The sequence below is a fragment of the Syngnathus scovelli genome, chromosome 7 (genome assembly GCF_024217435.2).
Source record: "Syngnathus scovelli strain Florida chromosome 7, RoL_Ssco_1.2, whole genome shotgun sequence".
Classification (NCBI taxonomy): domain Eukaryota; kingdom Metazoa; phylum Chordata; class Actinopteri; order Syngnathiformes; family Syngnathidae; genus Syngnathus; species Syngnathus scovelli.
This window is the reverse complement of record NC_090853.1, coordinates 2,519,081-2,534,488: the sequence shown is the minus strand read 5'-3', so window position 1 is coordinate 2,534,488 and position 15,408 is coordinate 2,519,081. Positions and strand designations below refer to the sequence as shown.

The 15,408-nt window shown below is 44.3% G+C and overlaps 1 protein-coding gene across 6 annotated transcripts in view; it reads right to left on the bottom strand.

Moving 5' to 3' along the window:
* igsf9ba (immunoglobulin superfamily, member 9Ba) overlaps window positions 1-15,408 on the bottom strand; it is a 40,459-nt gene that overhangs the window by 15,941 nt on the left and 9,110 nt on the right. For 3 of the 6 annotated variants that reach the window (XR_007482906.2, XM_068651305.1, XM_068651306.1), the window contains exons 1-5: window positions 13,155-13,534; window positions 7,677-7,874; window positions 5,115-5,261; window positions 2,297-2,448; window positions 835-952 (exon numbers count right to left, since the gene is read on the bottom strand). Coding sequence is in view for 5 of the 6 variants with exons in the window: in XM_068651305.1 (XP_068507406.1) it covers window positions 835-952; window positions 2,297-2,448; window positions 5,115-5,261; window positions 7,677-7,874; window positions 13,155-13,218 (679 nt within the window). In the remaining variant the exon portion in view is untranslated. Of the gene's footprint in view, window positions 1-834; window positions 953-2,296; window positions 2,449-5,114; window positions 5,262-7,676; window positions 7,875-13,154; window positions 13,535-13,649; window positions 13,803-15,408 lie in introns of those variants that run through there. The other 3 variants (XM_049726690.2, XM_049726692.2, XM_049726691.1) reach the window with 2 other exon arrangements.

Genomic DNA, 15,408 nt, shown 5'->3' with positions numbered 1-15,408 from the left:
ACAATGAAGCTGCTTGTTAAATATTTTCTTTACCATTTTTTTTTTTGGTTCTATTTAACTTCACACAACGGTTAACCTGTTCTTCTACAGAGAGCACATGCATCGTTTCCACTCCGAATCACCAGAGCGATGACACAACGCAGTACGGCAGCCACTGTTGGTTGTGCTTGTCGAGCTAGCGCGTGCTTCACATTGTAACCTTTCCGTCCCCCTTGAGAGCACACTCGCTCTTAACTCACCATAAAAAAAAATAGAGGGGGAAAAAAAAAAAAGCAGAAGCCATGAAAGGTAAGATGTCTTTTTGTGAGCGGGGCCAGATACAAAAAAGCCTGCTGCTCGTTTCTAGCGTTGAGGATAAAAGTGGACGACTGACAGGCACAACGAGGCACAATCGGGTGAAAATGGAGAAACTTGGTAAAGAAACCTCACCCAGCAGCATGTGGAAGAATAAAATTAACCAATTAAAATGTCATTGCATCACTTTTTTGGGGTCCCTTAAGTTACAGGTGTCAAAGCTAAGGCCCGGGGGCCAGATCTGGCCCGTCACATCATTTTATGTGGCCCGATAAGGCAACTCGTGCCAACTCAATGTTTCTTGTTAAAATAATATTGCCTTTTTTTTTTTTTTCAAAACCCCACTTTCCAAATAAATTAGAACATGTCGGACTATCGGAATTAATGGAGAGGAAAGACTAACAAATACAAAACACGTCCAATAGGAGCCCTTTAGGTGTGGTGAAGCAGCATGTGGCGCACTATTCAAGTTTTTATTGTAAATTTCATCTTTTTCTGTTTATGGGCCACCAACACGAACTAATGTGAACCGACTCGTACCTTGCACCAGCAAACGGGTGGTGTGAAGCACCTCCCCCTGGTCGCTGTAGGCTCTGCACGTATACGCGCCCCTGTCGTCGCGGGTGATGCCGAGGATGGTCAGGCTTCCGTCGTGCACCTGAGAAAGAAATAATTATATGAACATTGCATGAGGTGGTTGCTGAGCTGCCTCAATGAGAACCAATAAAAGAGCATATGAGAAGCGTGCCCCCCCCCCCCCCCCCTCTATAAATTATGCAACAGGTTGTGAGGTCACGTCCATTCAAGTCACAAACAGCTGTAGTCAATGCATTATGCAGCCGAGGGAGAAAGGAGCTAAGCTCGAGGAACTCGGCCACATATTCTCCGTCTGACACGCTGTATGCGATTGAACGGTCACAAGATTAAGTAACGCGCCGTATTTGTCGCGCAGTTCATGCGCGACAGGCTGAGAGTCAAAGTGTGAAACAAACAGTGAAAAGCTGCAAAGTTGATTCAATCTGATGCCTGGGAAACAATTTATCATGACTTTTAATACGATTTAAAATTGAAGAGAAATTTTCTTGCTTTCATATCAGAGGCAGACATTTTTTTTCTGAATTAAGGAATTTTTCCACCGATTTTCTCAATTTTTTTTTAGCATTTATTCGACGTGTTTATTTTGTGAAGTAGACAGTTTCAGGCATTTTTTCACATACCTGCCACATTTTTTTTTTTTTTAGAGGAAAGGCATTGATTTTCTCAAATACAACGGCTTTGTTTGGAGGATGCATTATTTAGAGAAATGTGTTCATTTATAGAACTGCACCAGCAGGTGTTTATCTAAAGTGGGCTTTATTTGGAGGGGGGGGTTACACAGCAGAAGATTAACAGGTGTTTGTTTGGGAAGGCACTTTAATTGGAAAGCCTCAAAACGCTGAAGGTAGGACAATTCGAAACTCGACGACTGTACATATGGCCGCTCTTTTAACATCTATGGAGCCTTTTCCTCCGTGCGCATAAATAAAGCAATAAAGTTAAGTAAAACGAGCACCATGACAACCCCGCCCCCCCCCCCAAAACCCGTCCGCCTCCACCAGCTCCTGTCTGACACATTCCTGCATTTCTCTGGCGAGTCTCTGTGGAAGCGAGAGCATGCGGGTGAGCAAACACACCAGCACACACACACATATACACACACACCAACATTTGGACAAGATTCTTAGCACGCGTTTCCCAGGAAGAAAAATATCAGAGGAGAGCGGATAATCACTCGGCTCACTTCTGGATTTGTTCAAAATTCAAATTTAAGTGAAACAGTCAAATGAGTACAATTAGATGCCCGCAATTAATAATGAACATTTAGTGGAGATCTTTTTTTTTTTTTTTTTTTGTGTGTGAAGGTAATTGGTGGACATGAAGATGTTCTGTCTCCATCAGTCATTCACATTAATTAGACTTCTTTGCAAAATAAATGAAATGACATCAAATATTTTTGTTTTACCGAATATTTAGCGTTGGTGGCAAGCTCCTCCCCTTCCCTCAGCCAGCTGATTACAGGTTTGGGGTTTCCCTGGGCGGAGCAGCTAAGTAGGATGCTGCCTCCTTCCTTGGCCTCCACATACTGCGGCGGCGTCGATGTAAATGTCGGCGGCGCTGTTGGAAGATAAATAAAAAAAATTTACTCACATCTAATCGCAACAACAAACTTTCCTTCAAAAAATCCAGAAAGAAGTCTCGATATCCTCGCATCACCCCAAAGATTCTCTGAAGCTTCAACAGCAGCCACCGAGAAGAAGCTCATCACCATCAACCCGAGGGGCCAATAAACCTTCTTTCCATTTTTTTTTCCTCCGCTATGAGTAATTCAGATGATAAATGGCGGCAGTGTGCTCATTTTAAAAGGAAGACGACAAATGGGCCACTTGCTCGCTGTTGGGAAAGTTGCCATGCGGCGTCAAACCAACTTGTCTGTCTCTTTGATTTTCTTCCCGAGTAAATTTGATTGGGATATGCGGGCAAATGCTCGTAAGACCGATTAGGGGCGGAGCTACTTTTATGACGTAACTGTTCTCTTTTCTGACCCCAATCTCATGTACCTCTTGTGGGAACGAGCACGCTGTGACAAGCAAGCGAGCGGCACACGCGGCGGGTACATCGGTCAACTTGGGACTCTATTGTCAGATACAGCGAAAAGTCGCTCCACTTAAAAAAAAAAAAAAAAGAAAAAAAAGTCAGCCGGGCGTCACAACTTTGTCCTACTTGCACATTTAAAATCGAGGTCTGCATCCCATTGTTGTGTTTTAAAAGATCGCTCACCCTTGTTAACTCAGTCCACTACGTTTATGCCAAGACTAAAAAAATGGCTGTCAATGCCCATGACACGTTTTTTTTTTTTCCTCCTTACGTCGAGTGTTGTCTTGATGTCTGCAAAGCTGAGTGATGCGTGAAAAGCACAGCGAAGGGAAGCACCAGGCAGACTAGACAGGAGGAAGAAGAAGAAGATGAGGAGGAAGGAGGGAGGGAGGGAGGCAGACCGGAGGGAGACTGGCCTCAGTGTTCTTTTTCGGGCACAAGGCCTCGCCATCTGACACCTGCCACTGAGTGGGCACTAATGCGCCGTCCGCTTGGCAGGAAGCGAAGGCCACCGAACAGGAACTCCAAAGGAGGTGTGAGTGAGCTACGTGTGTGTAAACAGGAGAAAAAGCAAAAAAGGCGGACGAGGACGTGCACCTGCTTCCCTCGCACCACTTGTTTGATGTGAGCACTCTGAACCTACGCCAACATTGTAATCTTTTCTTTTAAGGGGTCTTCAGAGCAAACTGGGTTCGGAGCGTTTGGCGACTCCTCCGCGACTTCGCCCTGCCTTTTTTTCCCCCCGAACAAAAAGTCGAATGGAAAAAAATTTTGGGATTCTCAACATCCGCACAACAAAAAAGTCTAGTTATTCGAGATATTATTAGTCGCTGTCGAAAGGCTTGACGGGAGTGAAGAGCTCCGCAGCAGGACGCTGAGCGTGAATACTGATGAGGTAAAGCGACAGAGGTGCAGTATGCCCAGCACAACAAAAAGACATTGATAAAAAGTAAAACAGTCTGACCTATTCACTCGCCGCGCGGGACAGAAAATGGGGACGCTCTCGTGTCGGCGCCGTTTTATGTAATGCTTGCCGACGCCATCGGGGGGGGAAAAAATTATGAGCCTTCACGCACATCAGCATGTTTCACTCCAACGTGATTATGCAGGGCTGCGGGTTTTATAAATGGTCCTCAACAGTACACGATTCCACAGCAGCACCTTGTCATCGTTATTCAAATAGGGAGATCGGCAAGGCGCTGTAAAACATATGCATAATCACATTTCACACACCAGAAATACTCGTGTGAATGACACAGGAGGTTAAGAGACCTGTGAAAAATTAACAACTTTTTATTTTTGTTTTTACTCGTGTAAAAGTGCAGGGAAGGCAGTTTTTGTTGCATCGCGCACATCTGCAAAAAAAAAAAAAAAAAATACAGTTTGATAGGAAAGCTAGCTAAAACGCACTCCTCACATAAAACAGGATAGGATTTACTAATGCGCTCGGGGGGCCTTGGCGAGGAAATGCAAAGGTGCAGATATGTTATTTTCCCAGCCAGTCATCACTTTGGTAGCTGGCAGACGACGTCTCACAACTGCCTTTAACAAACCACAATCGATAACGGAGGCTGGCTCTAACCGGTCTCGTGAAAACGCACATCACTGGGACCTTTACCACAACTTTTAAAGACTGGATGCTTTTATAAATGAGAAAAAAAATCAATAAAAGGTGAAAAAATTACATATATAGTGCAATTTTGTATTGGTTAATTTATGATAGTCATCATATATAGGTATTATGATTCTTATTATTGGTTGTAGTAAATACTAGTAGTATCAACATCAGATTATAAATATTATCATTGTTGTTATTGATGTAATTTTTTTGTTATTTTTATAACTAGGAGTAGTAGGAGTAATAGAAGTTTAGTGGCAGTAGTAGCAATGGCGGAGCTCCGGGGGGTGGAGGGGCACTGCCCCCTGATAATAAGGTCTGATGATTGACATTTGGGTATTTTCTTATTTTTCAGAGATTTTTCCCCATATTTTACCTAACCTTATTTTTATCTGCATATTTTGAAGATATTTTTTTATTAACCCCCTAATATCCTTGCTCCCCCTCAGGAAAAAAAATCCTAGCATTACTTATAATTCTAAAAATCAAATGTGACAGTTTTAGCATTCAAATAGTCATCATATTCTATAAAAATATTAATTTTACTCCCTGAAGCCGGAAGACTCACCGTTGACCGTGAGGTGCACCCAGCTGCCGTTGTGGAAGGTGTCGTACTGTTGCTCCAGCATCAGGACCCGGCACTCGTACCAGCCCTGGTCCTCCGAGCGTACCGGCTCGATCTGCAGGGAGGCCTTCCCGTGCAGAGAGGCTCGACCTGCGGACGTGCGGCAAACACAACAGTTATCAATAAATCGGCCAGAATCATTACCGGCCGATGAGTTTGGTTTTAGCGCGCGATCGTCAGAGTCCACAAGCTGGTGACAGCCTCTGACGTCTCAGCGTCGAGTGCAAACAAGTTTATTTTCCATCTCAAATAAACGTGAAATTGGCCAACTGGCCGTAAAACAGACACATTCCTGGAGGCCACAATTTAACCTGATTCAAAAGTATCTGCGTGGGTGGAAAAAAAACAGCCTTCCATCTCAAAGTCGGCATACGGTTTCACACACAACGATTTTTTTTTTTTTTTTTTACCCCTCTCCTACTTCACCGTTCAGGCTAAATTGGAATTCAAACGGGGAGCAAATCACAAGGGAAGGGAGAAGTTGAAGAAAGCCAGCCTGCCGAAATCCGCCGCCTTTCGACCGTCTGTCGAGCACGCGGTCCGCCTTTGACAGCCCGACAGACTACAACGTTTGCTTCTGCTGGGCTTGACAAGTGTTCAGAGATGGAGCATCTTTGCAGACTTTGATGTGTAAACGAACGGCCATATATGACCCGCTTTCTTTTTTCTTAGAGGTGCCGGTGCGTTCTTGCGGAACTGTACAACACGCGATGGCATCGACCGTGGGATCGCCGCCATCGTTTAGATGGAAAAGGGACATTTTTTTGTTAGCGCAAAATCAATGGAGTGGGAGGTGCGCAGCGACTGCAGTTTTGCAGGAGGAGAGAAAAAAAAAAAAAAAAAGGCAGTCTTAAAAAAAAGTCAGGTCTATTTTTGGGTCGGCCATTGAAGTGCTGAGTCGGGGCGGGAGGTGTCTTTTTGAGATCAAGGGAGTGGGTGCTGCTCAAGTGAACCGCAATGCATCCTAATTATCATTTTGAGGGCTTTGTACAATACAAAACTTTCGGGAGCACCTCTCCCAGAATTATTTGAAACCTCAAAGTCAGTTGCATGAAGGAACTAAATGTTTATTTCCCGCAAATAATGTTTGCTCTGGCTTCAAAACATCATTTCACATCTACAGGCCGCTACACATCGCTCCGAACACCCCGAGGGGGGAGGGGGGGGAGGTTGTTGAAAGATATATGATCTTCTTACGCCGGCAGCTTGTCCCAGAGCCCAAGAATCAGACGCTAAAAATCTCACAAGCTGCCCGACTGAATTATTGATGGAGTCTTTGCTTTGAGTCGGTACAAAAATAGATGTTTTTTAAATGCTGTAATTTCCATACGGCCGCGGGACAAGTGCGCGCGGTAATGAAGGGGAGATAATATAGTCTGCGAGGGAGGGGGGGGGGTAAAGTGTATCGTTTAGCGGGAAGAGATTTTTTTTTCATTGGAATCCAGAGTTCGGCAGAGTCACTGATGGATGTAGATGATGCGCAGCCTTAATAGGTGCTGCTGTTTTGGTTAGCAACCAAATGAACGTATAGATCATTTTCTCCATTCTCCCACACCCAACGTGTGGCCAAGTGGACACTGATACGCTTTGAAGGCGCCACTTTGCACATCGCAGGAAACCCGCTGGAGGTCAAAAGGCTCAAGTCAACAATGACACCCCCCCCCCCCCCGTAGGATCGGCACGACACAGGAGGGATCCCCTTTAAAAAAAAAAAAAAAAGTGCAAAGTCATTTTTAGATTCAAGACTTGCAGCCATGCATTGCCTCACTTTTGACAGCGTATTAAGAGCCGAGGGTGGGGTTTGCGAGGCGGTAAAGAGGAACCAACGGGAGGGGATAAATGTGACCCCATTCTGACAGCTTGCCATCTTGTCTCACACACATACACACACGCGCACGCGCACACACAACGCAACATCAGAGGAAGCAATTTCCTGCTGCGTTGAAGGCGCCGCGCAGACGCATCGACTAAATCAGCACAGGAGGATTTATTTTTTAAGGTTATGATGCGATTCATGCGGCGTGTAATGCATCTCTAATAGGCGTGGATTTTACTTTCACTCAACTGTGTGAGTCACACATCAATCACGCACACTCGTTTATTTGTGTCACTGTTATTTCTGATGGGAGGATTTTTTTATGTTTGTGTGTTTTTGGAATTTTCTAAAGGATGCCAATTACGGGACACAACCCATAATCAGAGAATCAATAAAGAGTTGATTCATTCTTTCGATTCTTGGAGTTCGAATCAAAAAGCGGTCTCCATTCTGTGACAATGAGTGTCCGTCTGCGATTTTGGAATTTGTGTTTTCTAAAGGATAGATCACACATCCAATAATCAAAGAATCAATCAAGAGTTGATTCATTCTTTTGATTCTTGGCGTTCGAATGAGAGTTTTCTAAGGGATAGCAATTAGGGGACACACACAAAATGAATCAAGAGTTGATTCAGAGATTCTTGGCGTTCGAATCCATTTTGTGACGATGAGTATCCGTCTGCACTCACCGGTGTACTCCGGGTCCACATGGGGAGGGTAGAAGCGGAAGTTGATGAAGAAGGGAATAGGCACTCCGAACTTGAACCACTCCACCACGTAGGGGGGCTGCTGGCCATCCAGGGGAGGGGACACGTCGCACCCCAGGATCACGCTCTCTCCGGCGCGCGCCGTCACAAACCGAGGCTCCTCTCTCACTCCGTGGGCACCTGAGGACGTAATTAGGCGCTTCCGTCAACAAATTGACTCCCTTGCATTCAAACACTTTATTGCACACGGACGAGAAAGCGGCACGGCGTTTGGCGGACGGTGCCGGAACGGAAGCTGCCAAGAGCTCGCATTGATCTTCGCCGGCTGCCACCGGGCCCGACCGCGGTCCAACCTGCCTCAGCAGAACCATCACTCTGGGAATGGATTTTCTCCAGTTTGCTCCCCCCCATCACCCCCGAGACCATGCTTTCATTGAGCCGTGCCATCAAGGGACATGCTGACATTTCACAAAATGCAAGTGGAAGCTTTCATTAGCAGAATAATGCTTGATGAGATAATTGTTGGTATCATTACGATCCATCAATCTTTTCGTTTTGACATTTCGATGCGAAGGTAGAGCCAAATATTGAGACATTCGAAGATTGCCGATTCCACCCAAACCGTTGGCTCAAGATTTTAATTGAAAAGGAAATCAAAACGAGTCCCGAAGGAGGAACTCAAATGATTCGACAACGACCTGTAAGATTGTTTTTTTTTTTTTTTTTTGATTGTTTTAGAATTTTCTCCACTAACCAAAAGCTTGGACTCCGTATCTGAAAGGCCATATGGATCACTTAGCGAGTGTGTTTATCATTTTAATCGGCATTATCCTGTCAGAGAGTTAATCCACTTTGGTCGTTTCAGCCGGCGCAGATTCTGTTCAGAAACAGAAGCAGATTAAATCAAATTATGTTTTTTTTTTTTTCAGACTCATCTGCTGGAATCTGCTTTGCTATTGTGTCTCTTGACCAAAAGAGAAAATACTAAAGCTACGTTGTATTTCCATGCATAATTTCCTCCGTTGACTTCATTGTCCTCGCTGACAATGTAAGTTTGAAACATTTATTTTTGAAATGTATAGAAGTATACAACAAAGCGTCCTGATGTTTTTAGGATAAAAGCCGAACACACAAAAGTGGTGGTCTTTTCTTTTTGAAGCCAGGATGTATTTAGCCCGGGGGAAGGTTTTGAAATGCAAAGTACTGACATTAAACAGTCCTTTTTTTTTTTTTTTTAAACCATTGCTATGAGTGAATAGTCGATAGATATCAAAGGCTTTTTGAATTCAAGGCCTTCGCGAATGGTTCAGATTTCCTCAGCAACTTCACACTGGCCATATTGTTTGCTTTGGCTAAATAGAGACACTTGACGTCAAGCGCAAACTCAAAGCTACCACTGGTGAGTGGGGGAGGGGGGGGGGGGGGGGGGGGGGGGGGGAGTCAATTTGTTGTTTTCTGTGCTGACGTTCAAGATGGTTCTGGTTCCTGGCTGGACATTATTTTTGGATCCCGTGAAGAGTTCCAGGGCTAATAATTGTCCAATCTCATTAGGGGGATCCTCAAGGGGGCGCAATCAGCAGTGGCTCGATCATAGCGTTTAGCAATTTCATTTCCTTGATGGATTCACGATGATGCCCGCAAGAGTTGATGAGCACTTATTGAGAGGGAATATTCATGCTCTCAACAACATATTTGTTTCTTATCATTCTAGCTTCAAATTCAAACTAAGAACCATTTCTTCTTTTTTATTTTTAAATTTACTACGCACAGGCTAACATAATTAGCATATGGCTAAAAGTGCAACTGCTAACAACTTGCCAAATAAGCTCGCCATTAACAGTAATGTACTTTTTTTTTACTGTCCCTGAGTCTCCTTTTCATTTTCAGAATTTGTCAAAAGGTGAGTAGTTAATTTTATACTATATACTCACTTCAACGATACTAAAAATATCACTCAAAACAGCACCGAGGTTAAACCGTGCCGAGTAAATGCTTGAATTAATTTGTGCTGCTATAAGATTTATTGCATAACAGTGCACACAAACTACTAAAAAAGTGACATAAAAAAAAAATATTCATATTGTTATGATAAACCCCATGAACCAATAAGAGACATCTGTTCAAGTCCAAATAGCAGGCAGCTGTCCATAACAACACGCCAGTCGTTCAGGGAGTATGATGGGGGGGCTACGAGGTTAATTCCACCACAGATTTCAACTTGTTTTCAAGTGCATGCAAACAACATAAAAAGCATCCCACACACTCGTCACTACTTCACTCCAAACGCTCAAAAAGCATGTTATGTCGAGCGAAGCGTCTCATGGACCACGTCGGCATTTGAAGTGTCGACCAAGCTAGCAAAGGGGGATGATTGCATGTAAGCTTGCGTCGTAGCGACAAATGCAGCAGGCTTACTGGACGAAATGGCCGCGGAGAGCTTCTCAAGGGCGTGCGGCCACTGGGCTGGATGGGCCATTGACAGGGAGGTAATTGAATGCCAGCCTACGTGGCTGAAGGTCACGTCAGGGAATGAGCGTGTGGATGTGTGGATACAGTACGTATGCACGAAGTGGAAATGGCGTCCTGCTTGTGTTGGTTGAAAATAACTCAAAAAATAACTCAAATTTAAAATATTATTATTGTGTGTCTTGATTTTATACTCTGAGGGGAAGCTGAAAAGTAAGTTGCTTGAAAAGTTTTTGCTATGAGGTGACAGCTCAATAAAAGATGATTCAAATTTTGATTCCGTTCGATTTTCCGATTCAAATCTTGGCTATCATGTTTTTTCTTTTTTTTTTTCTGATGGAGGTGCAAGGCTCAAAAATGGTGAGAACATATGATGGATGGAGAGGGAGTGTGTCAAATCTAGCTGATGATAATTTTAAAAGTTCAAAGAAGGCAAAAGTGGAATAACGCGAGTGGAAATTGACATCTCGGCTCTCGTACGCTTCGCATCAGCCCTGCCGGTGTGCTGCACAGATAAAGGAAATCGGACACCGCCAAAGCAACGCTGTTCCTTGTAATAGTGAAGCACAGAGTGAAGGTAATCTTATGAGTGGAGTTAATGTGTGTGACCTTGCATCCGTTGCTTGCCACGAGAGTGGGTCAGCAGACCGTAGATAGCACAACATTAGATGGGCACTCACTCTTTTCATATGACGTTATCTTCATGCAATAGCAAGCAATGTAACATCAATATTTTTAAAATTGTATTAAAAAAATATTTAAATTGTGCAGGGATGGGCAACTGGCTCCCTTTGATTAATTAACAAAATTAATAAAAAAGCAAAATTCATTAGGAAAAGACAATTCAAAATGTTTTTTAAAAATGTAAACCCAAATAATTATTTTTTAAAAAGTTACTAAAATATTTATTGTAGATTTCTAAAGGAAAACGCAACAGGGGGTGGTAAAATACCCAATATATTAAAAAAGATACTGAAAAATAATTCTTAGAAGCTGTAGTAGTTTTAAGATGTAATCTCACCATTCGCCACTAGATGGCAGTTGCTCTGCAACGTATGCCAAACAAATTGAAGTCAGAAAGATTTTGTTTTAAGAACATGTACTGATCAGTATCATCGGAAATAAAAGCATCAGCACTCTAAATCCAGACTCACACAATGTCCCAGACAGAAATAACAAAAGTCAGAGCGATCGATCTATCTGAGGCACAATCTCAAATCTCCCGAGATGCCTTTGACAATGTGACTGACAGTCTCTCCACCTACCCAAATACAATCTTTTTTTTTTTTAACCTATCGCCAAGTCGCGTTTCACAAGATCTCTGCATGCTGTCAACCAGGAACGCAAAAGCTGAAAATAGTCGCCTTCAAACAGCAACGCTCTGCCAGTGTCACTTAATTACCGCTTACAGTGGCTCCTGCTTCACCTTGATTGGTTGCCAAATTACCGTTGACTTTGTTGAAGTGACCTCCAGTCTCACAGACCATATGCTCTCCAACCTCACTCCCAACCCGCTTACTTGGCAGGAAATAATAATAAATGAATGTATTAAGCAACTTCTGTGGTATTTTTCCGGCGCTGTATCGCAGAATAAAATCAATTTATTAGCATTTGCATTGTTTGTTAGCATGAGCTAACTCTTCCAATGGACAGATCTGCATGTTGCATACTTAAAGCGTGCGAAACAGAGAGGGTGAAGGAAAAAAAAAAAAGGCGCAGATGCTCAGCAGTCGACTTGTCCCGAGGCTTATCCAGGGTATCGTTTGCCAGTTTGCACAACAAACCACGTCGGGACGTTCATGTTAACACGCAACACTTCTTGCCATTCAGATCTTACTTGACCGATTTCACTGTCCACGTTTTGGCTCCATCTCATCAGTCAGCCACATAGCAGAAAAATCATAATCTCATCTAAACTTGACCTATTTACCGTCTTGGCAGCTTTGATTTACAGATGACATGAATCTGCGATCCGACTTGTCGCATAAGCTCCACTTTTTGGCCCTCAAGGTTTACGTAAAGACGGGGGGGGGGGGGGGGGGTATCTTAATGCTTTGCCTCACATTTGATAGAATCTTTCCTATTGTGTTTGCCTTTGTTAAAGCAAAAATAGGAGCTAAAGAATGAACAATAATTTGGACTTATGAACGCCGCCTTCAAATAAACGTCTGGAACTCTGCAGTTGAGCATCTCGAAAGCTCTGGTGGCTTTTTGAGAAAATCCTCCAGTCTGTCACCTTCACTGCAGCAAAACCAAGCACCCTCTCACAAACTCAAACACACACACACGCAGCCACGCTTTAACACCCCACTTTCTCTCAGACTTCACGCCAGACGTGTGCTAGCAGAGCACTTTTAACTGGGATGGGTATGCGTGGACGTGGGGGCGGGAGGGAGTCACTGGGATCAGTTACCAGGCAACAGCTTGGCCCGTGTCTCCCTCGTCTGGACATGAATGGGAAAGCAAGGTTAAGTGAGTGCATCTGTCAATGCACATGGAGTACGACTAGGACCCCACACTAAAAAAATATATATATATATAAAAAAAGATAATTTGGCCATTTGATGATGCGCAATTGGACAATCGCTCCCACGACATCCTCCCATAGTACAAATTGCAGCCTCTTGTAGTACGTTCATCTGACATGTGCTGCATTATTTAGCTACTTGCTCCATCCTTGGAGGGGTTCAGACGGTCACACCCCTCTCTCTCATAGGAGCATGGGACCGACCTGTCGTGCTATGATCCTACATGCATGCTTTCTACACACTGAATGAAGCATGATCAATCGCGCTCAGAGTAATCCATTGTGTGTGTGCGTCCGAGCGCGTGTGCGCGCGTGTGTAAGCCTTTTTAGGAGCGAATCTCGTGCAAGGGGAAAAAAAAAAAAAATGCCACGCATGTCTCGAGCTGCAGCAGCACACGCACGCACGGACGCACGCACAGATGGTGTGCAAAAATGCAACGGGAGCTATTATATTGCACTTGACTCACCTTGAGCGGCCGTTCCTCTGGTGCTGAATACACTTGCTATAAGAGTGGCCACATACCAAATCATAGTACTATTGCCAGCCAGCTATCGCCACGCCAAGTGCCCCGTTCGTTCGACCACGATGGCTCATATTCGACCTTGCGCCTCCTTATCAAGCTCTTCTCTCTCCTCCTTTTTTTTTTTAGCGACTTCTCGTATCCGGTGTCGTCTCCCCGGCGCGCTCGCCTCCCTTCGTCCCTTCTTCCCTCCCCCGTCCTTCCATCCGCATCCCCGATGAGACACAGCACCTGCACCGCCGCCGCCGCGCTCGTCTCGCCACACACGGAGCAGATTTTTTTTTTTCCTTTGCCCCCCACCCCTCTCCCCTCCTCTCTCTCTCCCTTTACGAGCGCCTGAGCGGAGAGCCCCGGAGTGGGAGGAAGCGCAAAACCCATCCTCCTCCTCGCGAGCGCCCTCCCTTCGTACCCTCCTTGCAAATCCCGCCCCCTTTCTCTCACCTGATTGGCTATCGGTCGGGCCTCCCGCGCGAGGATTGGTCGAGCCTGCCGTGCGCTTCATTCAAGGTGAGTTGGAGCGTGCCCGTAGTAGAGTAGTAGCAGAGCCGCAGAATCATGCGCACTGACAGAGGGACATGCCGGACATATTTCGACCTAAAAAAAAAAAAAAGCAACAATAAAAATAAAAATCAACTACATGTGTACAATCCACGCCTTTCAGTGTTGATGATATGACGTGATTGCAAGTGTGTGTGACGCATGGGTGTGGCGATAGAAATAAAGCATGAGGATGCAGCAGCTTCCCTCCACTACACATGGTTAGCCCTGATAAGACAGCAACTCCACTACTACGCTACACACACCTCCTCTCCTCACCCCTCCCCTCGCCTATCCCCTTCAATGGATGCCTGTTTCTGCATGCATGTGCACACACAGGGCTGCGATTATTTCACCTCCAGAAGACGCCGCTTTGCACCAGCCAGGAAACCATCAAAGGCTGTATTCTGCATGTGCAATATACAATATGAAGCCAGCATGCACGGGAGACTATGGATGAGCATATCTACCTCACAACTCGGTTCTAGGCTCCATGCTCAACTCAGGCCTTCCTACGTGGAGTTTGTATCCCACAAGGTTAATTCTGTCCATTTTCAATAGCGCAGGGATGGGCAACTGGCAGTTCTTTGCTTTTTTTAGCCACTAGAGGGCAGAATAATACAACACAAAGAAGACTTTCACCACTAAGTGACTACAGTAATAGCTATTATTCGCAGAAGATATCAAATACTGTATATGCCCGTGAGTATTTTTATTTAAGCTTTCGTATGGTATAATGTGATAATAATATTGATCCTCTCCTACAAGGTTCAGGAATTGTTTGTGGGCATCTGCACAGGTAGCGAGCTTTGTCCCTCATCTGCACTGTAAGAATGATCTACACACACTTCCCGTTCCACCCCTCCCACCCGAAGTTACTGAGGTGCTGACACAACAACTCTGACGAGATACGTTTCCATGGCGAAACGCATGTGACGTAACAGGCATTTGCCTCACGAGGCAATTTTTATTTTTTTTTTGTGATGGAGTCAGATTTTCCTGCCAGAGAAAATATAACAATCTCTTACGCAACCAAACTATTAGTTTTAGATGAAGCCATAAAATCTTTCGGATTTTTGCAACAAGGGGAGTCCGAGAAATCATTTTGGAATTATGTGTTGCGTAACTTAAAAACGATGTGAAGTTAGGTGAGACCAACACATTTTTTTTCCCATTGAACAGACAAAATACGTCACTACAATCTACTATTCATGTTTTAGAAATGGAAGAGAAACGCACCCCACAGAGACTTCAAGTGACCCTTTTTTTTTAATGAAAAGACTTTTTGGTGTGACATTGTTAGGCGCCGTTGCCATGGTTACTTACACCCATGCCTCTACAGGTGTGTCACATGCATCACTGCCACCGCAGAACGAGTCCAATCAAAGTAAAATTAAAGCAAAAAGGCAGCAATGAGGGGGATGACAAGCAGCCATGTTTAAAAGGAAGTCATTAAGTCTTTCAGGTTTTTTTTTTCTTGCGCAAATCTATTTTTAACACAGTGCTAATTGCACCACACGCGCAACAGCTCTCGTACTTCGGTTTAATATCACGTTGCTACTTTGTGATGGAAGTCATTTGAGAGAAATCAAATTTGGATACTTTTTTTTTTTTTTTTACCCAACTCGTAGTAGCTTCCAGAAACGGAGGGAGAAATAGCAAC